General features: G+C 37.7%; 1 protein-coding gene across 7 annotated transcripts in view; it reads left to right on the forward strand.

Annotated features, from left to right (window-relative positions):
- Positions 1-18931, forward strand: part of LOC125230837 (long-chain-fatty-acid--CoA ligase 5) — a 98789-nt gene that overhangs the window by 70574 nt on the left and 9284 nt on the right. For 6 of the 7 annotated variants that reach the window (XM_048136070.1, XM_048136069.1, XM_048136073.1 and 3 more), the window contains 8 exons: positions 552-706; positions 9984-10107; positions 10688-10831; positions 11015-11140; positions 14894-15093; positions 15817-16017; positions 17106-17323; positions 17640-17790. In XM_048136070.1, the coding sequence (XP_047992027.1) occupies positions 552-706; positions 9984-10107; positions 10688-10831; positions 11015-11140; positions 14894-15093; positions 15817-16017; positions 17106-17323; positions 17640-17790 (1319 nt within the window). Of the gene's footprint in view, positions 1-551; positions 707-1529; positions 1868-9983; positions 10108-10687; positions 10832-11014; positions 11141-14893; positions 15094-15816; positions 16018-17105; positions 17324-17639; positions 17791-18931 lie in introns of those variants that run through there. The other variant, XM_048136071.1, reaches the window with a different exon arrangement.

Genomic DNA, 18931 nt, shown 5'->3' on the forward strand with positions numbered 1-18931 from the left:
TATTTTTAAAGTGAACGATACACCTATTCCTTTGTATCGATTCATCTTAACATGGCGTGGTGGTGAATTTTCTTTAGAATAAGATAATTGATTACTTAGTAGTAATTTGCTGGCCCTAGCAATTTATTTCTGCAAAAACAAGTCAATTAAATTGCATATGCTATTATTTTGGCCCGTTAAAAATGTTATAAATATATAGCTTCCTCGTCTTTAGCAATAATTAACAGGATGTATAAACTATATGATGTAAATCACACTTAATACTCGTATACGAGTCAACGTACACTTACTGCTTTCGTTCAAACCACTACACTACCACAGCCTTTACTAAATTATATTGGCTATCTACCGCCAGCTCCTTTAGCACAACTTGCCTTGTCGCGCGCGAGTCCATCCATACTTGTAGACATTGATTACCGCTTGTAAATTGTAACTTGTAGCTTCAAGAAATGGGCCCCAGGATGTCACGGATCGGAATTGTGGATCGGAACGTGTATCAGCCAACTAGTCCAAATTTTACTCTTTTGACTATTTTTATCTTTTGTCCACAGTGAGCGAGATCGACCAGTACCTATGGATGGTTGGGGGGTCAGCCGGCGCGCTGGCGCTGACGGGCGTGGCGGCAGCCTCGGCCTTCTACCTCAGCACGCGGCCCAAGCCGGAGAAGCCACTCGTCACACTGCACGAGCAGAGCCTACTTGAACCGGTAAGAGTGTAAACACTTACAGAAAATCACTAGTACCTACTACCAATGCATAAATAGAAAATGATGGCAGAAAGTAGCTTGGTTCATGAAGAACTAGCTTCAAATTTTGAAGTTTGAGCTTGGCTTTGAGAAATTTCATAAGGTCTATGATGATTTCTACAAGTGTTAGTCCGTCCCTACACTTGTCTACAAGTGTCTGTCTCACTTACCCCATCTCAACAAGTGTTGATAAATCTAAGCAAGTGTTCTATTGAAATTACTGAATGATCACCAGTCTTATCAGTAAAAGAACTATGTGTATTGTCCTTGATAGGTAATAATAATTTGACGAAATGATTAGGTACAATAATCTTCTTGTCTTGCTAAGCATTTATCACCTAATCAGTTTTAGTTTTCAAATTTCATTGAAAATGCAGCCAGAGGTATTTTATAATAATACTGTAAATGTATCCGATAAGTTCTTGGTTACAATGTTTAACCGATAAAGGCTGCAAAAAGCTTTGCCTGATAGTCCCAACAAAAGGTATTCAATAAAAAACTTAAATAAAAAAAAATCGTTGGTAAATTAGCTAACAAATTGCTAAATTATTTCCACGCGCGATAAACTATGACATATTAGCAGCAATGGTGGACTATGACAGATAATATTTTGTAGCTCCACAACTATTATGTCTGCCACTCGTTCTATAATAATCCGATTAAATTATAAATATAATGATGACGAAAGGGAACTCCTTCATACTGTGGTATCGAAGCTCTAGTTGTCCTAATCCAAGCGGGCGCTGTGGACTTGGCAGAGCGCATCTTTGAGCGGTATTTTTAACTCATTGTACGACGAACAGCCCTGCTGGCTGCTCTCCTGCCCAAGTCTCTAACGAAAGTGATAGGAAGTACATTTCCGAACTCGAGAGCCAAACCTTCAGCTGGACAGTTCAAATTTCTCAAACTTTTATTGAAGTGCTAAGTGTAAAATGTCTCGACTAAGCAGCTTTCTGTTTAAAAGACAGTGTTGATTGCGCAATACAGTGTTGTAATAGTTTCCCTGATATCGTTGGTGTTGCGTGTGATAAGACGATCAGGATGGCTTGCTGCGATTGTTGCATCGGGACCATGCCCATCCGCCCTCCGATCAACTTGGCGGAGCAATCGGAATCATGTAAAGTAAGTTTGTTGGTAAAAACTTGAATTATAAGTTTAACATGTTAATTAGAGTTCTAATCGGTTTAAGTTATTGATCAAGAATATTAAATGGATTTGCTTATGATTTTATAGTTACGAGTGATATTGATTTTGTTATATGACCACGAAACCAGCCTGACTTATGTTCAAATAGAAGACAAAATGTCTGAAAACATAGAACCGACATAGAGTTATTGAATCATATTAGAAGAGGATGGTTACAATGTAGTAGATGATAAATAAACATCATAATAAATGTTATTGGCATTAGGCTCGCTACTCATGCCGATTCACCGTGTAGTTGGCAAAGCTCTGTAACATTGGGACAAGGGACATTTAGTTTAGGTACACGTTGCGAGAACTCGCATGCGAATTACATTACATTAGGTTATATGATTGTCAAAGCGGAAGGCTCCTATGAGCCGTGGCAAATGCCGGAATAACGCAAAGAGAATGACGATGCCCGCGTCATTATTCATTTGACTGGTATGCTGAATTGTATGTAACTTACAGTCCGCAATGTAAGTTAATAGCATGCGAGCTTGACGCAATGCCGAAGACGCATCAAGAAAATTTTTATAGTCTCTATTTATAACAAACAAATGACGACCCTCTCAATTCTCATGATTTGGGCCATTTTTTTCAAAGTTGTCCACCTGACTTTTTTGTAACATGGGTATTTTTTACGCGATTCATATTCAGAATCGCAAGCTCTTTCGATCCTGATAGGAGAAAAAAAATGTCCCAAGATTTCCAGACTTTTTTCAAACCTTCCATTCCGTTACCGTCATACAAAATGTATGAGAAAATGGTAACGGAATGGGAAAAAAACCTTGGGACACTTTTTTCTCATATTAGGATGGAAAGATCTCGCGATTCTGAGTGGAAAGCAAATAATAATTTCCAAATCCAAAAAAAGTGGGGTGGACAACTTTGAAAAAAATGGCCCATTTACATTTTGCCTAATAGAGCGAAAGTGTAGAAAAAGGATGACATAAAGCTGTCATGCCTATCGATAATTTGAATTCCTGATTATTATTTATAATTTCTCTTAAAAGTGAAAAATAAAATAATCAAATTTGTAAAATTAATCACAAGGTGATGATGAGATAAGATTGTTCTGCACTTTTTGATTACATTAATAATGTGTATAATTATTTTAACTACATTGCCAAGATTTAAAAATAAAAAAAAATAAACTGACTTGGCCTTTGAACTAGAAATCAATAGGACCTTTGACTAACATATTTATTTATATCAATAGAAATAATTAGGTATTGTATGTTAGCTTCGACTTTACAACCTTTGGATTGCTCAGTGATGGGAAAATACATAAAAATAATTTGGTGCAGTCTTATGTCGTAAGATCCATATATTATGTTTATTTCATTTGTACATAAAAGCTTAATATTAGTTGACATATCGTAAATATAAATTGTCTATACATATAACTAATAAATAAAACATGCTCCAGTTAATTGCATATTTAATTAAACACTGTAAATAAAATAATTGTAAATAACTTAATAATCTGAAACTAATAGTTTACATAATTAATTATCTTTGTCTTCTTTTCTTATTTTATGAAGGGTTATTGTTTGTAAAAAAATGGTAGGGTCAATGTTACGCTCGTAGTAACAAACAAGTCTTAACAAATAAAAATATTTCATAGATCATTAGCAGCCCATTTTTAAATCGTTGGCAAAGCGTCCAAGAAAGTCACGGGACGTATCGAAAATTAAATGTATTGAAACCCGTGGTCACTGAAATATAAAAACGTTTTAAAACACCATTATTATTTTTGTTATTTTATATAACACACTGTAATCCAGTTGTTTGTGTGTAAAATTTCGAGCGATAAACGTGTCTCATTCATAAATTAGTGTTAATGTGTTTCAGAGACTTACAAGACATTTCGAATGTTCACTGTATCAGAATGATATCTAATCATCAGTCTTGTGCATTTCTCATACTTCGTACCTACATGTATTGGCGCGGCCGAAACGCAGCATAAGGTACAGCGGGGCAAATCTCGACTGAGGGACAAATGTAGTTAACAGGTCCATTATTTCCATGTTTTACAATGTTTGCATTATTAAATAGAGTGTCCACCGGTTATATATGGTAGGCGTGTTCAGTACATACATGTAGAACTCAACAACATAGTGTAATAATGGAAAAAAATGGATTAGTTATGTAATAACAATATATGATGTTACTGTTGAGGATGGGCAGCTTCACGGTATGAGGTGTATTCAAATGACACGACACGTGTAGACACGAGTAGAAGATAGTAAAGAATCCCAATCAATCTCATTTATTGTATAAAGGTGTGCCTATATATACATGTTTGGGTTGTCGCTGACCAAGCAATATGCGTTATGTCGCAGTAAACCATTGTGTTACTGATAAACACGGAAAGTGGCTTATATGCCATTACAGTTACAATTGCCCCCCAGTCGAGATTTGACCCGCTGTAACTTACTAATATAATGTAAGAGTCCCCAGCAATTTAAAACGGATGTATTTTTTATCGGATACATCATACACTAACTATCCTATTGTGAGTAGGTACAAAGTGACAGAGTCGATGTAAAAAACCGGCCAAGAGCGTGTCGGGCCACGCTCAGTGTAGGGTTCCGTAGTTTTCCGTATTTTTCTCAAAAACTACTGAACCTATCAAGTTCAAAACAATTTTCCTAGAAAGTCTTTATAAAGTTCTACTTTTGTGATTTTTTTCATATTTATTAAACATATGGTTCAAAAGTTAGAGGGGGGGGGACGCACTTTTTTTTCCTTTAGGAGCGATTATTTCCAAAAATATTAATATTATAAAAAACGATCTTAGTAAACTCTTATTCATTTTTAAATACCTATCCAACAATATATCACACGTTGGGGTTGGAATGAAAAAAAATATCAGCCCCCCACTTTACATGTAGGGGGGGTACCCTAATAAAAAAAAAAATTCCATTTTTTATTTTTGCACTTTGTTGGCGTGATTGATATACATATTGGTACCAAATTTCAGCTTTCTAGTGCTAACGGTTACTGAGATTATCCGCGGACGGGCGGACGGACAGACAGACATGGCGAAACTATAAGGGTTCCTAGTTGACTACGGAACCCTAAAAAAGCGTTTGTGTGGAGATCGAATCTTGCGTAAATCATTCTGTGTCAGTGTACAATCGAATTAGCCTGTTAATTAATTCGATTATCTCATAAACATTGACATGCCAGTTACTCCCGCAGTCGTCTGATGTTCTAAACAATACTCGAGTCACATGACCTGGCTGAAATATTTCCGAATAGTTTCCCGTTGAGTAATACTCACGTTCCTATAAATATTTGAGTGAATATTGCAGAAGATCATGGTCGCAGTCGCTAATGACAAGCTGTTGACAAATTGTTACATAAACCGACTAGACTAGATATTGTTAATTATATCAATATGACTAATATTCACTCCTTCGTCATTTAATTTATTATAGTGTAACATCATTTATTACATCATTTACATTCATCATTTCATTTGTTACATCATTTATTTCTCTTTTAACTTTAGCCACCCAAAGACCTAGATAAATAGTTTGTAAATAGACCTAGATAACTAGTTTAGTTTGAAAAATAAGAATTGCATTTGGTGCCAATAGCGATGCTATAAACGTAGGGTTTATCCGCATGCTTAGGTTTTGGAAATCTCGTGGAGTTTTCTTTGCATACATACTGGTCGTGCAATAATAATGTACAGGCAAGTGTAAAAATACGGGTGTACACATCTTACGCAAAAATATGCCCATATTTATGAGACGATTTTTTTGATACATATTTTTGAACTTGACTGTACTTAAAAAACCTGTCTGTAGGTATATAATTAATAGGTATTTAATCGTATTCGATTGATTGTGCAAGATATACAAATCTGTCTAACTATAATAAACAACAAATAAAGAGGTCGATGCGTCAAATGACCATCACATAAACATACAGTGACACTTACCCGTCAATACAATGCAGAATGTAGTTTCAAAAATTCATGTATCAAATGCAATAAATCTTTTACATTGCATCGTGATTTGAATAATAACAATGCATCATGAGCATTGTTAGGGTGACGTCAATGGATCTAGCAGGGCGATGTCTTGTGACATCTGAATCCTTGCCAATCATTTAATTATGTTACTGTCTCAATTGAATTGACACGTGAATTCATGCCTTACATGAGGTCCCATGATTCAATCATGCCATTAGTCTATATTAGTCTACCAAACATCGAGCAAACGCGTCTACTTAGCGTGCCCGAACTCACTCAAGACATCTAGTCCCCACCTAGCCCAATACTCACATTTCACAGTTTTCCCGCGTCAATTGTTGAAGTCAAATGCCTCATAACTTGGTAGCTTAGTAGGTAACTTGGCTCTCATTTCACATTTATTTTTTTGATAGGATATTTAATTGCAGCACCATGATGGCAATAGTGACTATAACTCTAGTCTGTTAAGAAGACCAGGGATCTGCACAGGCGTCACTTATTAGGACTGCAGAAAACCGTGCAGAATAGAGAGGATGCATAAAATAATGACCTCATTGCGGTCGAGATTCTCTCAATAATATATGTAAGACTCATGAGCAACCGAGGAAGAAGTTTACTGTACGCGAGATCGCGACCACATTAGGTCGGTCTTTTGTGCACCAAAACCATTATAGATGATCATTGGTATATCTTTATTGATAGATAAGTATGTGTTGATATGTGATTATTGATAGATGATGTTGTGACGTGACCCTCATAGCCTAAATAGGTGACCATAAACGTAATTGTTATTTAAAGCAACACTTTTATAATCTGCGTATACTTATATGCATCGCGCGACCGTTTCGATTAAACTAAATAATAATAAAATAAGAAAGGTTTTTTATAATATGTTTATATGTTTTTATATTGTTTTTTAAATGTTTTTATATTTTATTTTTATATGCATATTGTAAAATACCTAGCCTAAGAAGGAAAATAAATACTGAGAAAATAAGAAATAATGTAAAAAACTGAAATATGTCTACAAAAACTGTATGTGACAGTTGCTCCATAAAAACAAGATTTACTGTCATAGGGTTCGTATTGGCTGTACCAAACCTGCTATGACAGCATCTTCCATCGTTAAAAAAACAACATTCTAAAACGAATAACATTATAACAAGCAATTAATTTCCACTAAGATTAAAACTTCAACCATAAATCTGGGCACACCAAATAAAAATGTCCGGAGCATAGGGCCGCCGTGTCCACACTCAACCTCCGCGGCTTACGAGTCTTACGACGCGGAAATAGAACTCCAGCCAAACGTGTCCACAATGTCACGTATTTCTGTGAGATTATATTTTTACATGCCAAGATCAACTCGGCAGAAATGCCCTTCTCAAGAATTTCTTGTTTCTTTTTAGAAATAAGTGAATAGTGGAAAATTTGCTTTTTGGACAAGATTCGGGTTTCTTAGAAAATGCACCAACGATTCTTGGATATAATGAGGACAATATAATATAACCAATATCCAACCATGACATAACATGTTGTAACAATGAACAACGACTACTTTATGTCAACCACGGGCTTTACACGAATCAATACTAATAAGTAATAAACACCACTTAAAGGTGGAAGTGACAGTGGTCTATTCATATTCCGAGAAGTACACAATGTAGCACCGGCAATGTTAAATGCAGTATACACTTTATTGTACATTATAACACAGATTAAAAATCACCTTTCTCGCAAGAAAATATTATGCAATGTACAAAGGCAAAGTTATCCCTATATCTCTTCCAGTTCCAGTCAAGCGTTGAGCAATTGAGAGCGAAAATAGGTACGTAAAACAAAATAGTAAAACGAACATTATAGAGAAAATAAATAATACCCATAGGCTACTAGACTCATATCGAATTTGGCACAATTAATGATTGTCTTCTGTAGTATTTGACATAAAAAAACAATATTAAAAGTGTATGATGACTACGTATTTTCAATTAAAAATGTGTGTAATTTTTTAATTGACGTACCTAGTGACGTCATCGAATTCGAACCTTACTGCATGTCAAAACAATCACTGATATATTGAACTTTATGCCTTCATACTTAAAAATTCAGAAAATGTTGTTTTCGAATAGAATGACCTGATGCACAGATAGTCTATAGATTAACATGACTGTGTTGTTTTCGCCTGATCACGTAAAAGTATACTTGAAAAATATTTTTCGCTGTTTTCAGGTCACAATAAAATATGGCAATATTTATTTCGGTTGATTGGACACTACTTAATCATATAAGACAGACTTTAAAAAAGGGTCAAGTAGCCTATTGTAAATTTATGAACTTCGAAATTCCCAAGTAGGTAGAAGGTGTAACTGAGATGAATAATGCTAAGACGTGACTAAAAGATGTACCTAAGGCACTGGTCCCATCGCGAGCTAGTAAGCTATGAGCTATTGGCTATAAAAACGAACAAAAGATAAGCACTGCCGTGCGAATAAAATAGACACGGCGATTTTGATAGCTCATGGCTGGGCGAGTAACTATAAACATCGCCGTGTCTCTTTCATTTGCACGGGAGCGACTATCTTTTGTTCGTTTTTATAGCCGATAGCTCATAGCTTACTAGCTCGCGGTGGGACCAGTGCCTAATACATGAACTGTCCAATCTGCACGTTATAAGAGCAATAAATGCCAGTGACTTTGATGCAACTCACTTTCAGTACCCAAGGTCATTTCACTCAATTATAACTCTATAAATTTAAGTGGCGTTCGTCTAATGATTCCAGAAATAACACAGGCGTTTCAACATGTCACTGCGCCGGCTAAAAATACGGCATACTGTCGGCACATTTTTTAACTTGGCAACCGTTGACCACTTCCTTTTAACCTTGTGCGCCAAATCCAAGATCAAGTTGTTTTATACGTAACAATATTATGAGTAGCATATTATCATCAGTAATTATTTTCTTAAAAGTAAAAGTAAGTTCAAACACTCATCTAACTTTATTAAAACTACTGGTTTCCTTATATTATTTTCGTCTTCTTCTTCAATCTAGCGCTTTCCCGGTCTAGCGCTAGGGCCCGCTTTCCTCCTCAGTCTCCTGGTTTTGTTATATTAGTTGAAATATTTACATAAGTAAAATATTTTGTTTTGATACGTTTACGATCGGTAGTGTATAGGCCAGTTTTAACAAAGTTTAATGCAACCATGCCATGCCAACCATCCTAAAACATTGTTTTCTAATCATCCTAAAGTTTATTTTATCTAATTAAATTATGTGACCGTGAATTATATTCAAAGAATGATATTACATAATATTATACATAAACTATAATTGTTTACAAATTCCTTTCCAATTCTAAAAGAAAAACATGTTTACATTTCCACGAATATACACTAATTAGTGACATAAATAATAACCGCGTTGCTTATTTAGAAATGTAAGCAAAGTTCTGTCAAGATCACAGTTGAATAACCTCGACCTATAAAGAAATTATTAGAAGAAATAAAGAAATTGTTAAGTATGTAATGCACTATTCATAATCTAATGCACTAATGCACAGCTTGCCAAAATCGTTTATATCTTTCCCACAACTGACTTTGACCCGTTCGTTGTTCCATTTATCATTGTCTCAGTTGTCTGTTATAGTATAGCTACTTGTAATATACCGTAACATGTAAGATTAGTTTAGACTATAACTCAAAATACGGAGTTACCAGGCCAAACGCTTTATGTCATTGGGTTAGCAGAGAGTTATTTGCATGTTGTATTAGTAAGTCTGTGTAACATTCTGTGTTAGTTTGTTTGGCTGCATTTTTGAGGTCAATGGAAGCGTAAAATGTTTGAGATTTGCAATGGACAACGCTGGACGAGGTGAATGAGGTTATAAATAACCCGTTTACAGCTGCAACTTGCGTTAAGGAGATTACAACTGATTAGTTCTGTGTCGTGGGGATTCAGGCCAGTGACCTTTTTATTAACTTTCTTCGTCAAGTTTACTCATTCCAGAGTAAAGTTAAAAATATTGAGAAATACTTGATTTCAACCGCTTTTTTTTCTTTTGTTTCAGGGTCCAGAAATGGTCCGAGTGTCAAAATTCTACAAAGAAGCAAAAAATGGTCGATATCTCCGTTACCTTCACGAAGATACACGTACTCTGTATGAAACTTTCCGCCGAGGAGTTAAAGAATCAAGTGAGTGTTTCTACTTTAATCCAATGTTGGATGTCATTTTCATTAATAATTTGTTATCTTTCGAAACCTTTAATGAAAACTTACTACCCTTTTTACGAATACGAGGCCTATAATTTAGATACATACAATTAGATACACAGTCGTGACTCACCGCCTGCAGCCGTCGCCGCAAAATTCACAATTGCGAAGCAGGGAGTGCCCCAAGGCACAATTCTAGGGCCCACCTCATTTCCCTCCAACGTTTCCGCTCGTTAACGATAAATACGATAATACACGTTTATTACAAAATATGGCTAACATGAACCTCATTGGCGAACTGGCTTGGGTACAGTTAAACGTATTGCTACTGAAGTAGTCGAGCCATTAATGTTTTTACTATCTTATTGCCTCCGAGCCTTTTTGCGGAAAAAAATTAAGCGGGTTTGTCCGTGGAATATTCCTTGACTGTGTTGCATTGAGATGCATTTTTAGATCAACAGGATAATAAATGTACGCGATAATATTTAACATTGTAGCTTTAATGGAGTCGACGGGTTTTATGGCCAGTTTAAGTTAAAAGCTTGTTTAATTTACTTAACAGATAATGGCAACTGCCTCGGTTGGAGGGAAAGTCCAAATAAGCCTTACGTGTGGCAAAACTACAATGAGACCCTGCTGCGAGCGAAAAACTTCGGATCAGGACTTTTATGTCAAGGTCTTACACCGGGACAAAACACATTTATAGGTGAGATATTTTTCTGGACATTTTTCTGTATTGGAATAAAGCCAACAGCCACAGATTTTGTCGTCTTGTGTAATCATTTGTAAAGACATATCAATTATGAACAAATTTAAATGTTTCGAGAGTACTTAGTTTGAGTACTTGTTTGTAATTTTGTCATATAATGAGAATTGTATGTTTTTTCAGGTATATACTCACAAAATTGTCCAGAATGGATCATGACAGAACAAGCTGCCTATTGTTATTCAATGGTCATAGTGCCACTGTACGACACGTTAGGAGCCAACGCATGTGCCTTTATTGTTAATCAGAGTAAGTATTTTACAAAATAGTAAGTTTTATGTGGAATCCTTAAAATTAATGTTCATAAAAGTATTAATTTGAATGTTTTCCGGGTGATACTGACTAAAGTTTTTTAGTATCGAAAAACTAATAGACATTTTACCAGAATATAACTGTAGGTAAAGATGGTGTTACGAACTCTTTTAGTGTTTGTGGTCAAGTTAAATGTCAAAATATTTAAATTTATGTTTTCTTATTGATTGTTATGTTCTTCTGTATGGCACTCTAGGAATAAATGGCGAAACGTTTCGCCATGACCCTTTACCGGCTCATTATTTATTTAGTTTCCTTCATCTGGCGACCGTTAAATAAGATGGAAATACTAAAAAAAGAACGTAGTGTAGCCAGGAGGCTTTTTACAATCGCGAAAAGTGAAATTAACGCTATTCTAGAGTCGGCAAATATCGACGATATCACCGCGGCCTTCAATAAACTCCAGCTTCGAGCCGATTCCCTGTTCAACGTTGACCAGCGTATAAAAGAACAGTGGCTAAAAACGGACGAGATGACTGAAGACGAAATTTACGAGGATTGCATGACCAGCGATAAGTATATAACCGACTGGGAGCGTATAAAAGTCATGTACGACAGCGTTTCCCGGAAGAATGAACGCGTGAAGAGGTCTCGCAAGTCTAGCGGCAGCGATGTGTCGAATAATACAGATAAGTCTCATCAATGTTGTGAGAAGTCGACATGCAGTACAGCATGTCATACAAGAACATTTCGCCTACCAAAATTTGAGTTACGCAAGTTCGACGGAAATTCTAAAAATTGGATTGGTTTTTGGTGTCAATTTCAGAAAATCCACGACGACGAAACAATTGACGACGGAGATAAGTTTCAGTACCTCTACCAGTGCACTGTTCCAGATACTCCAGCACGAGAGATCGTCGAGAGCTTTCCGCCTTCGGGAGCTAACTACAAGAAGGCTATTGAGCAACTGAAGTCCAGGTTTGCGCGTGATGAAATGTTGATTGACATTTATGTGCGTGAGCTCCTTAACCTTGTACTAGCACAAGCAAAAGGTAATACTTCTTATAAATTAGGCCACTTATACGATAAATTAAATACGCAATTATTAGCACTGCAAAGCTTAGGTGTCACTATAGATAAATATGCTGCATTACTTTTCCCTTTAGTTGAGTCCGCCTTGCCCGAATCTGTTTTACGAGCATGGCAGAGATCCCATGCAACCGAGGAGAAAGGCGACGATCATCTGAACCGGCTTATGAAGTTCCTGAAACGCGAAGTCGAGTCGGAGGAGCGGATCCAGCTCGCGCGCAGCGGGATAGCATCGGGTGACAGTTTGCATAGCATTCCTACTCAACAACCTACCGCGGCATGCTTTGTGTCCACGGAAGACGCAGGTAAGAAAATTTGTTGCGTTTGGTGTGAAAAGGCATCACATAGCAGCTTCGAGTGCTACAAGGCTAATAAAATGTCGTATGAGGCTAGGAAGGAAGTGTTAAATAAAAAAGGAGCATGCCTAATTTGTTTGAAACCGGGACATAATGCGAAAAAATGCAAGAATTTTACAAAATGCCTTTTCTGCTCCAAACGTCATTCTGTATTGATGTGCCCTGACATTAAAACGTCAAGTCAAATTGAAAACGTGAAAAATTCGAATGTTGGAACGTCAAACTTAAGTAACAACGTAACTCAATATAAGGCTAGTACCACACTGTTGCAAACGTTTATGGCAAATATTGTCAGCGATAATAAATGTATACAGGTACGATGTTTTATCGACTCGGGAGCGCAGAAGACATACTTACGTCGCGACATTATTGAAAGCTTAGGCTTGAAACCTATCGGTAACGAAATCGTGTCAAATTGCCTTTTTGGAGGAATAGAAACTGAAAAGGAACTGTTTCATACATACGCGATTACTTTAGGAAGCCTTGATAAAAAGTTTCAATGTACAATGACCGCGCGAGGGAAGTCAACGCTCTGTGGGTATGTTCCTCGTTTAAATATAAATCACGAGATGTTCAAAGAGTTGCAAAGGAATAACATCACTTTGAGCGACGTAGGCGACGCGGCCGCACCCGACATCGGGCTACTGATCGGCGCGGATCACGCAGGCGCCTTGCTCACTAAAAGTTTTCTGGAACTGAACAATAACCTCGTTGCGATTAAAACCAAATTCGGTTGGACCCATTATTACAAACGCATGCAGTGTCTTGACGAACGTAGTATTGGTGAATAATTTGCAGATATCAGAGCTTTGGGACTTAGAAACTCTTGGAATACGAGATCCAGCGGAAGTTGCGAATAAGGCGAAGACAGATACAGTCATAATGGATCAGTTTAGAGACTCGATCAAGATTAATGACGAAGGACGGTACGAAGTTGACTTACCGTGGAAACCAAATCTTGGAGAACTCCTTGATGACAAACATTTAGCTGAAAAGAGACTGATGTCAACAACGCAGAAGCTAGAAAAGCTTGATAGCTATGCACCTGTCTTCGAAGATTGGTTAAAGAAATCCGACGACATACAAACGTGGAAGATTGGCGTCACTTACCAGGCATAATGGACCCTGCCGACTTACCATCTAGAGGCTGCAACGCCAAACAACTGCTGAAAAACAAATGGTGGGAGGGACCTGCCTGGCTAAAAGCAAAAGAAAGTGAATGGCCTAACTCTCAATTAAACGTAGATAAGCGAGAAGCTATTACGTAGATATTACAGCATGTTGATATTGCTTTACCACCACCTTTACCTCATGACAGAATATAACCGGCTACCGCCTTCGAATTGACAAGTATAAACCTAGCCGGTCTTCTTTTTCTGCGGTCGGGAGGGGAGGTATGGATAATTTGGGAGCGTTTAATACGTTAAATTGCTCGTTCTCTCAAAGACCTCCTTAGACGAAACTTAGGCCAGAAGATATTAGCATACGAAGAGCTGATGACTTTGATGCACGATTGTGAGGCTTTGATCAATTCAAGACCTTTAACCTACGTCGCGGACAACTCCGATAAGCTAAAACCCATCACTCCCGCGTGCTTCACACAAGGGCTTCCTTCGAGCGAGATGCCGGACTTAGACCAGCTCGATCATGACTCACTCAACAGGCGCCTCAGGTATCTTCATAAGTTGAGGGAAGATCTACGAGAAAGGTTCAGGAACGAGTACATCGGGATGCTCATCCAGAAGGGCAAGGAGAGGGACTCTCATTTAAGGGTAGGTGATGTAGTTTTAATAGAGACAGACTCTAAGCGTATTAAGTGGCCTTTAGGGAGGATTGTAGAAACCTTTGCTGGTGCTGACGGTTACATAAGAGTAGCCAAGGTACGCACTGCTGATGGAGAGTATACACGAGCAGTTCAACGTTTGTACCCACTTGAAGTGCCATCAGACACAATATAAGGAAGAGTTTTGGGCCTCTGCCCCAAAAGGTGGGAGAATGTTACGAACTCTTTTAGTGTTTGTGGTCAAGTTAAATGTCAAAATATTTAAATTTATGTTTTCTTATTGATTGTTATGTTCTTCTGTATGGCACTCTAGGAATAAATGGCGAAACGTATCGTGGTAGTTTTCTTCCAGCTCATTAATTATTTAGTTTCCTTCAGATGGATTCGGCTCCAAAACAAAGGTAGGTGCTACCGAGAAAAGCCCTATGAAAGACAATCAATTAAATGTAAAAACAGTAAGCAAAAATCTGAAAATATATGTTTCCAATTTTGTCTACAGCAATAATATTTGTTCGTTTCTAGCTGACATGTCCCTCGTCGTGTGCGAGGACGACAAGAAAGCGAACCTGCTGCTCGACCAGGCGCCGCGGTGCCTGCGGAAGCTGATCACCATCAAGGAGGTGTCCCCCTCCACGCACCAGCGCGCCAAGAGTCGCGGCGTGGAGATCATCAAGTTCAGCGATGTTGAGTTCCAGGGGGCGCAGAAGGATCACCCGTGTGTCGTGAGTTACAAATTTACCATTAAAAAAAAAACTCGGAGTTCAGCTTTAGAAGAAAGCGAACCTGAACAATAATAATATACAACGATTGACAATATTCTGATGATCTGATCACATGTTTGGCTATTAAAACTTTTTGGATAAGCGTTTGATCTCGCCCAAAATTATCAGAACACAAGTACGTAGGTAGGTATACCTAAGTTTAATTGGACTTATTTGTATAGGTATAGGTTGATTTGATATTTATAATATTCTGTATCTAGTTACAGGCTGATGGTATTTTAAATGCTTCAAAAATATTTTTATTGACCTATTGTGTGCTATAAAAACTATAAATATCGTAAACATCATACAAAGAATATCTTCGGATTCGAACAATCTAAGCTTCTCGCAGTTAGCTGTGGATTTAAGAATCTTGTGTCTAGTCGTACATTCCCAGACAGAAAAAGAAATGAAATATTCAATTCTGCATTTCTTCACTGGAGAACTAACAATGGATTGGCATTCCTAGAAACCAACCGAGACAATATTTTGTAATGTAAATAGTTTAAATCGTTTGTTAGAAACTGCTTAGATACAGTTTCGAAGAAATCTTTTTGAACTTTATCGAACCATATGTGACTCTTGTCCGAGAATTTAACACGGATTTAGTAGAAATCCAGGTTTATAATTATGTAACAGGGGGACAGATAAAACTTAATTTGACCATAAATAATATATTTTCAGCCACCGAAACCCGAGAGCCTCTGCACGATTTGCTACACGTCTGGAACAACGGGCATGCCCAAGGGTGTGATGCTTACTCACGAGAACGTGGTAGCGTCCATGTGCAGTGTCATCATGCAACTTGGCGAGCACCGGCCCGCCAAGACAGACGTCATGATCTCCTTCCTGCCGTTAGCGCATATGCTGGAGCGATGCTGTGAGGTGAGTCATTACTTAGATAGTTGGAATGTCCTAAGACATCGAGACTAACAACCATCGAGAACGTGGTAGCTTCCACGTGCAGGGTCACCATGCACATGCAGCTTGCAAAGCACACAAAGACCATCTTTCGTCATGATCTTCCTGCCGCTAGCGCATATGCTTCAGCGATGCTGTGAGGTGAGTCGTTGCTATGACTGTTTTTAAAGGCACCTTCTTAGGGATTGTTCTACCAAGTGCATAGTGAGTCCGTCTAAGGAAATTGGAAGAGAGGCAGTAGTGACATGATGAGTTCCTTCAGAGCCGGTCTTTGGGGAACTAGTCTGAACTGAAGCCGGGAAGGCTTAATGTGTCCATTAAACACTCGACTATCTGGCATTTGACCATTAGAGAAGTTCTCAAAACCGTTGAGAGGAAAATTACCCTGCAAATGCTTGTCAATCATCGTGCATGCAATTGCGAATGGGCGAACGCGTAGTGCTATAAATAAATACCTATCATTGTTCAAGTTCACGTAATCGTATGAACCGTAACCGTGACTCTTGGCAGTTTCTCAATATTTGCTTTCCAAGGTTTACATTAAGCTGTCATCTAATTAGTGTTTATTAATCATTAGTGGTTACTAATCATTAAACATTTATTAGAAACTATGTTGAGAAATGTTCCTACCTTGAACGCAGACGTATAACGAAAGCATGCACCCTTAATTAAATCTTAAGTTTTTAATTATTTCTTTTAAGAAATTATAGGGAGCGAGTCGATATGGAAAAGGAAAGATCAAAGAGTGATGACACTTTATTTGTTATTTTTAAAACATTTGATAAATTTCTTGCATCAAGCTTATTTTTCCAAGAGCGCTTGAATGCATTTTGGCTAAAAAAAGCTTTCATTAATTAGAGATCAGAAATAATACTTAAAACGATGACGTGTACTCTAAGACAATATAGTAGAGACTACTCTCTAACCACCACCACTGCCACCACTGCTGTAACCACTACTGGTTAGAGTAAGGAAGCCAAATAGTGTGGAAATGACTGGTACCAAAACGAATGCAGATTAAACATATTTCATGTATGTCCGTCTCGTTTCAGAATGCTCTATACATGGTAGGAGGAGCAGTTGGCTTCTACAGTGGCGACATCAGGCGGCTGGCCGACGACTTACAGTGCCTGAAGCCTACTATGATGCCCGCTGTACCACGCCTGCTCAACCGTCTGTACGACAAGGCCCAGTCGGAGATTTCCAGCTCCAAAATCAAGAAGATGCTCTTCAACATGGCGTTATCTGCGAAGGAATCAGAATTGAAGAGGTGATTATAGTCTTTGAATATTTTAGACATGGTAGAAGGAGTAGTAATTACACGTGGAGACAACAGACCTCCAGTCATATTAGACATTGACTCCCACTTGTAAATCTTTAGCTCGAAGATCAAGAAAATCAATTTGGCCTACGTAGAAATGAGAGTTGAAGGGGTGGAACAGACTGAATCCTTTATGACACCCACGGCGGTGCTGCAACTCCTCAACTGCTTATTGGCCCACGATCTCCAAGCCCGATGTCATTATACATAAATGAAACTACTGTCAGTGTCCAGAGCAATGCTGATTGTCTTTCTTTGTCCCCAGGGGCATAATCCGCGGCGACTCGATCTGGGACAAGCTGGTGTTCCGCAAGGTGCGCGAGGGCATGGGCGGGCGCCTGCGCATCATGGTGGTGGGCTCCGCGCCGCTCGCCGGCAACGTGCTCACCTTCGCGCGCTGCGCTCTGGGCTGCCTGGTAATTATCGACATCTAACTCATTCTTCCCATCGTGTTACTCGCTAACGGGTAGCTATCCGTCAGATAGTCTAAACAGCTGGCTCTGAAGACCGCAACTTCGAATCTAAACAGCTGGCCCTGAAGACCGCAACTTCGCAAATGATGATGTCTCAACGAAATATTCCTACCTGTCCTTAATGTAGAAAAAATCAAGAAAACTGCTGATTGCTGAACCTTGAAAACCCACCCACCGATACTAAGTATGTAGATAAATACCCACAAAGTTTTAAAGACACAGTAATTAGAGATGGGTAACTACCCGGGTAAATACCCGACGGTGGGTATTAACCGGATAAATACCCGATATTTACCTACCCGCGGGTAAATACGCGGGTATTTTCATTTTTCTTCCAAATTTGACGTTTTAAATGGTGTTTTGGGCTAAAATAGATTAATTTAAGTCAGTCTTTGTAATTGTACACATAATGTTTATTTAAATTGAGAACGAATAGGTTGCTATGAGATAAAATGTGATTTTAGTGTATCTTTCCAACTATAAAAATGGTGTAATATCATTCTCTGACACACGGAAATAATTTAAAATGCTTTTAATATAAATTATAAGTCTGATAAATTAAAACTGTAAATGAAAATATGTGAATAAAAATATTTTAAAAATCTCTTTTTGAAGCTCATAACTCATACATAGTATGTTTTATGACAAAAATGTATATAAACTTTTTGTAGGAAATTGTGTCTACTTTAGTTCGTACATACAAAACTTTTAGATATTCATGATAGTTTCCATGAAATATGAAAAAAATACATTTTACCCCCCCTAACCCCACCATAACCCCCTCCAACCAGTACTAGGAACTTTATCTTTATCGTATCTATTTAATGCAATCTAAAAAGCACACGTAAAACATATTTTTTTTAATTATTTTTAAAAATGTACATTAAAACTTCCGAATCTTTATTGTATATTTGACTGAACAGTTTCGTTTTGAATTGTGTATAATAATTACAATGACTAACTTAGTATTTATCTCCATTTTAACACAAATCAGCATGTGCAACATGAAATGAATCTACCCGTCAATTTGGGTAGATACGGGTAAATACCGGGTAGATAGGTATTTACCGGGTAAATACCTGGG

This window comes from Leguminivora glycinivorella, chromosome 11 (assembly GCF_023078275.1).
Source record: "Leguminivora glycinivorella isolate SPB_JAAS2020 chromosome 11, LegGlyc_1.1, whole genome shotgun sequence".
Classification (NCBI taxonomy): Eukaryota; Metazoa; Arthropoda; class Insecta; order Lepidoptera; family Tortricidae; genus Leguminivora; species Leguminivora glycinivorella.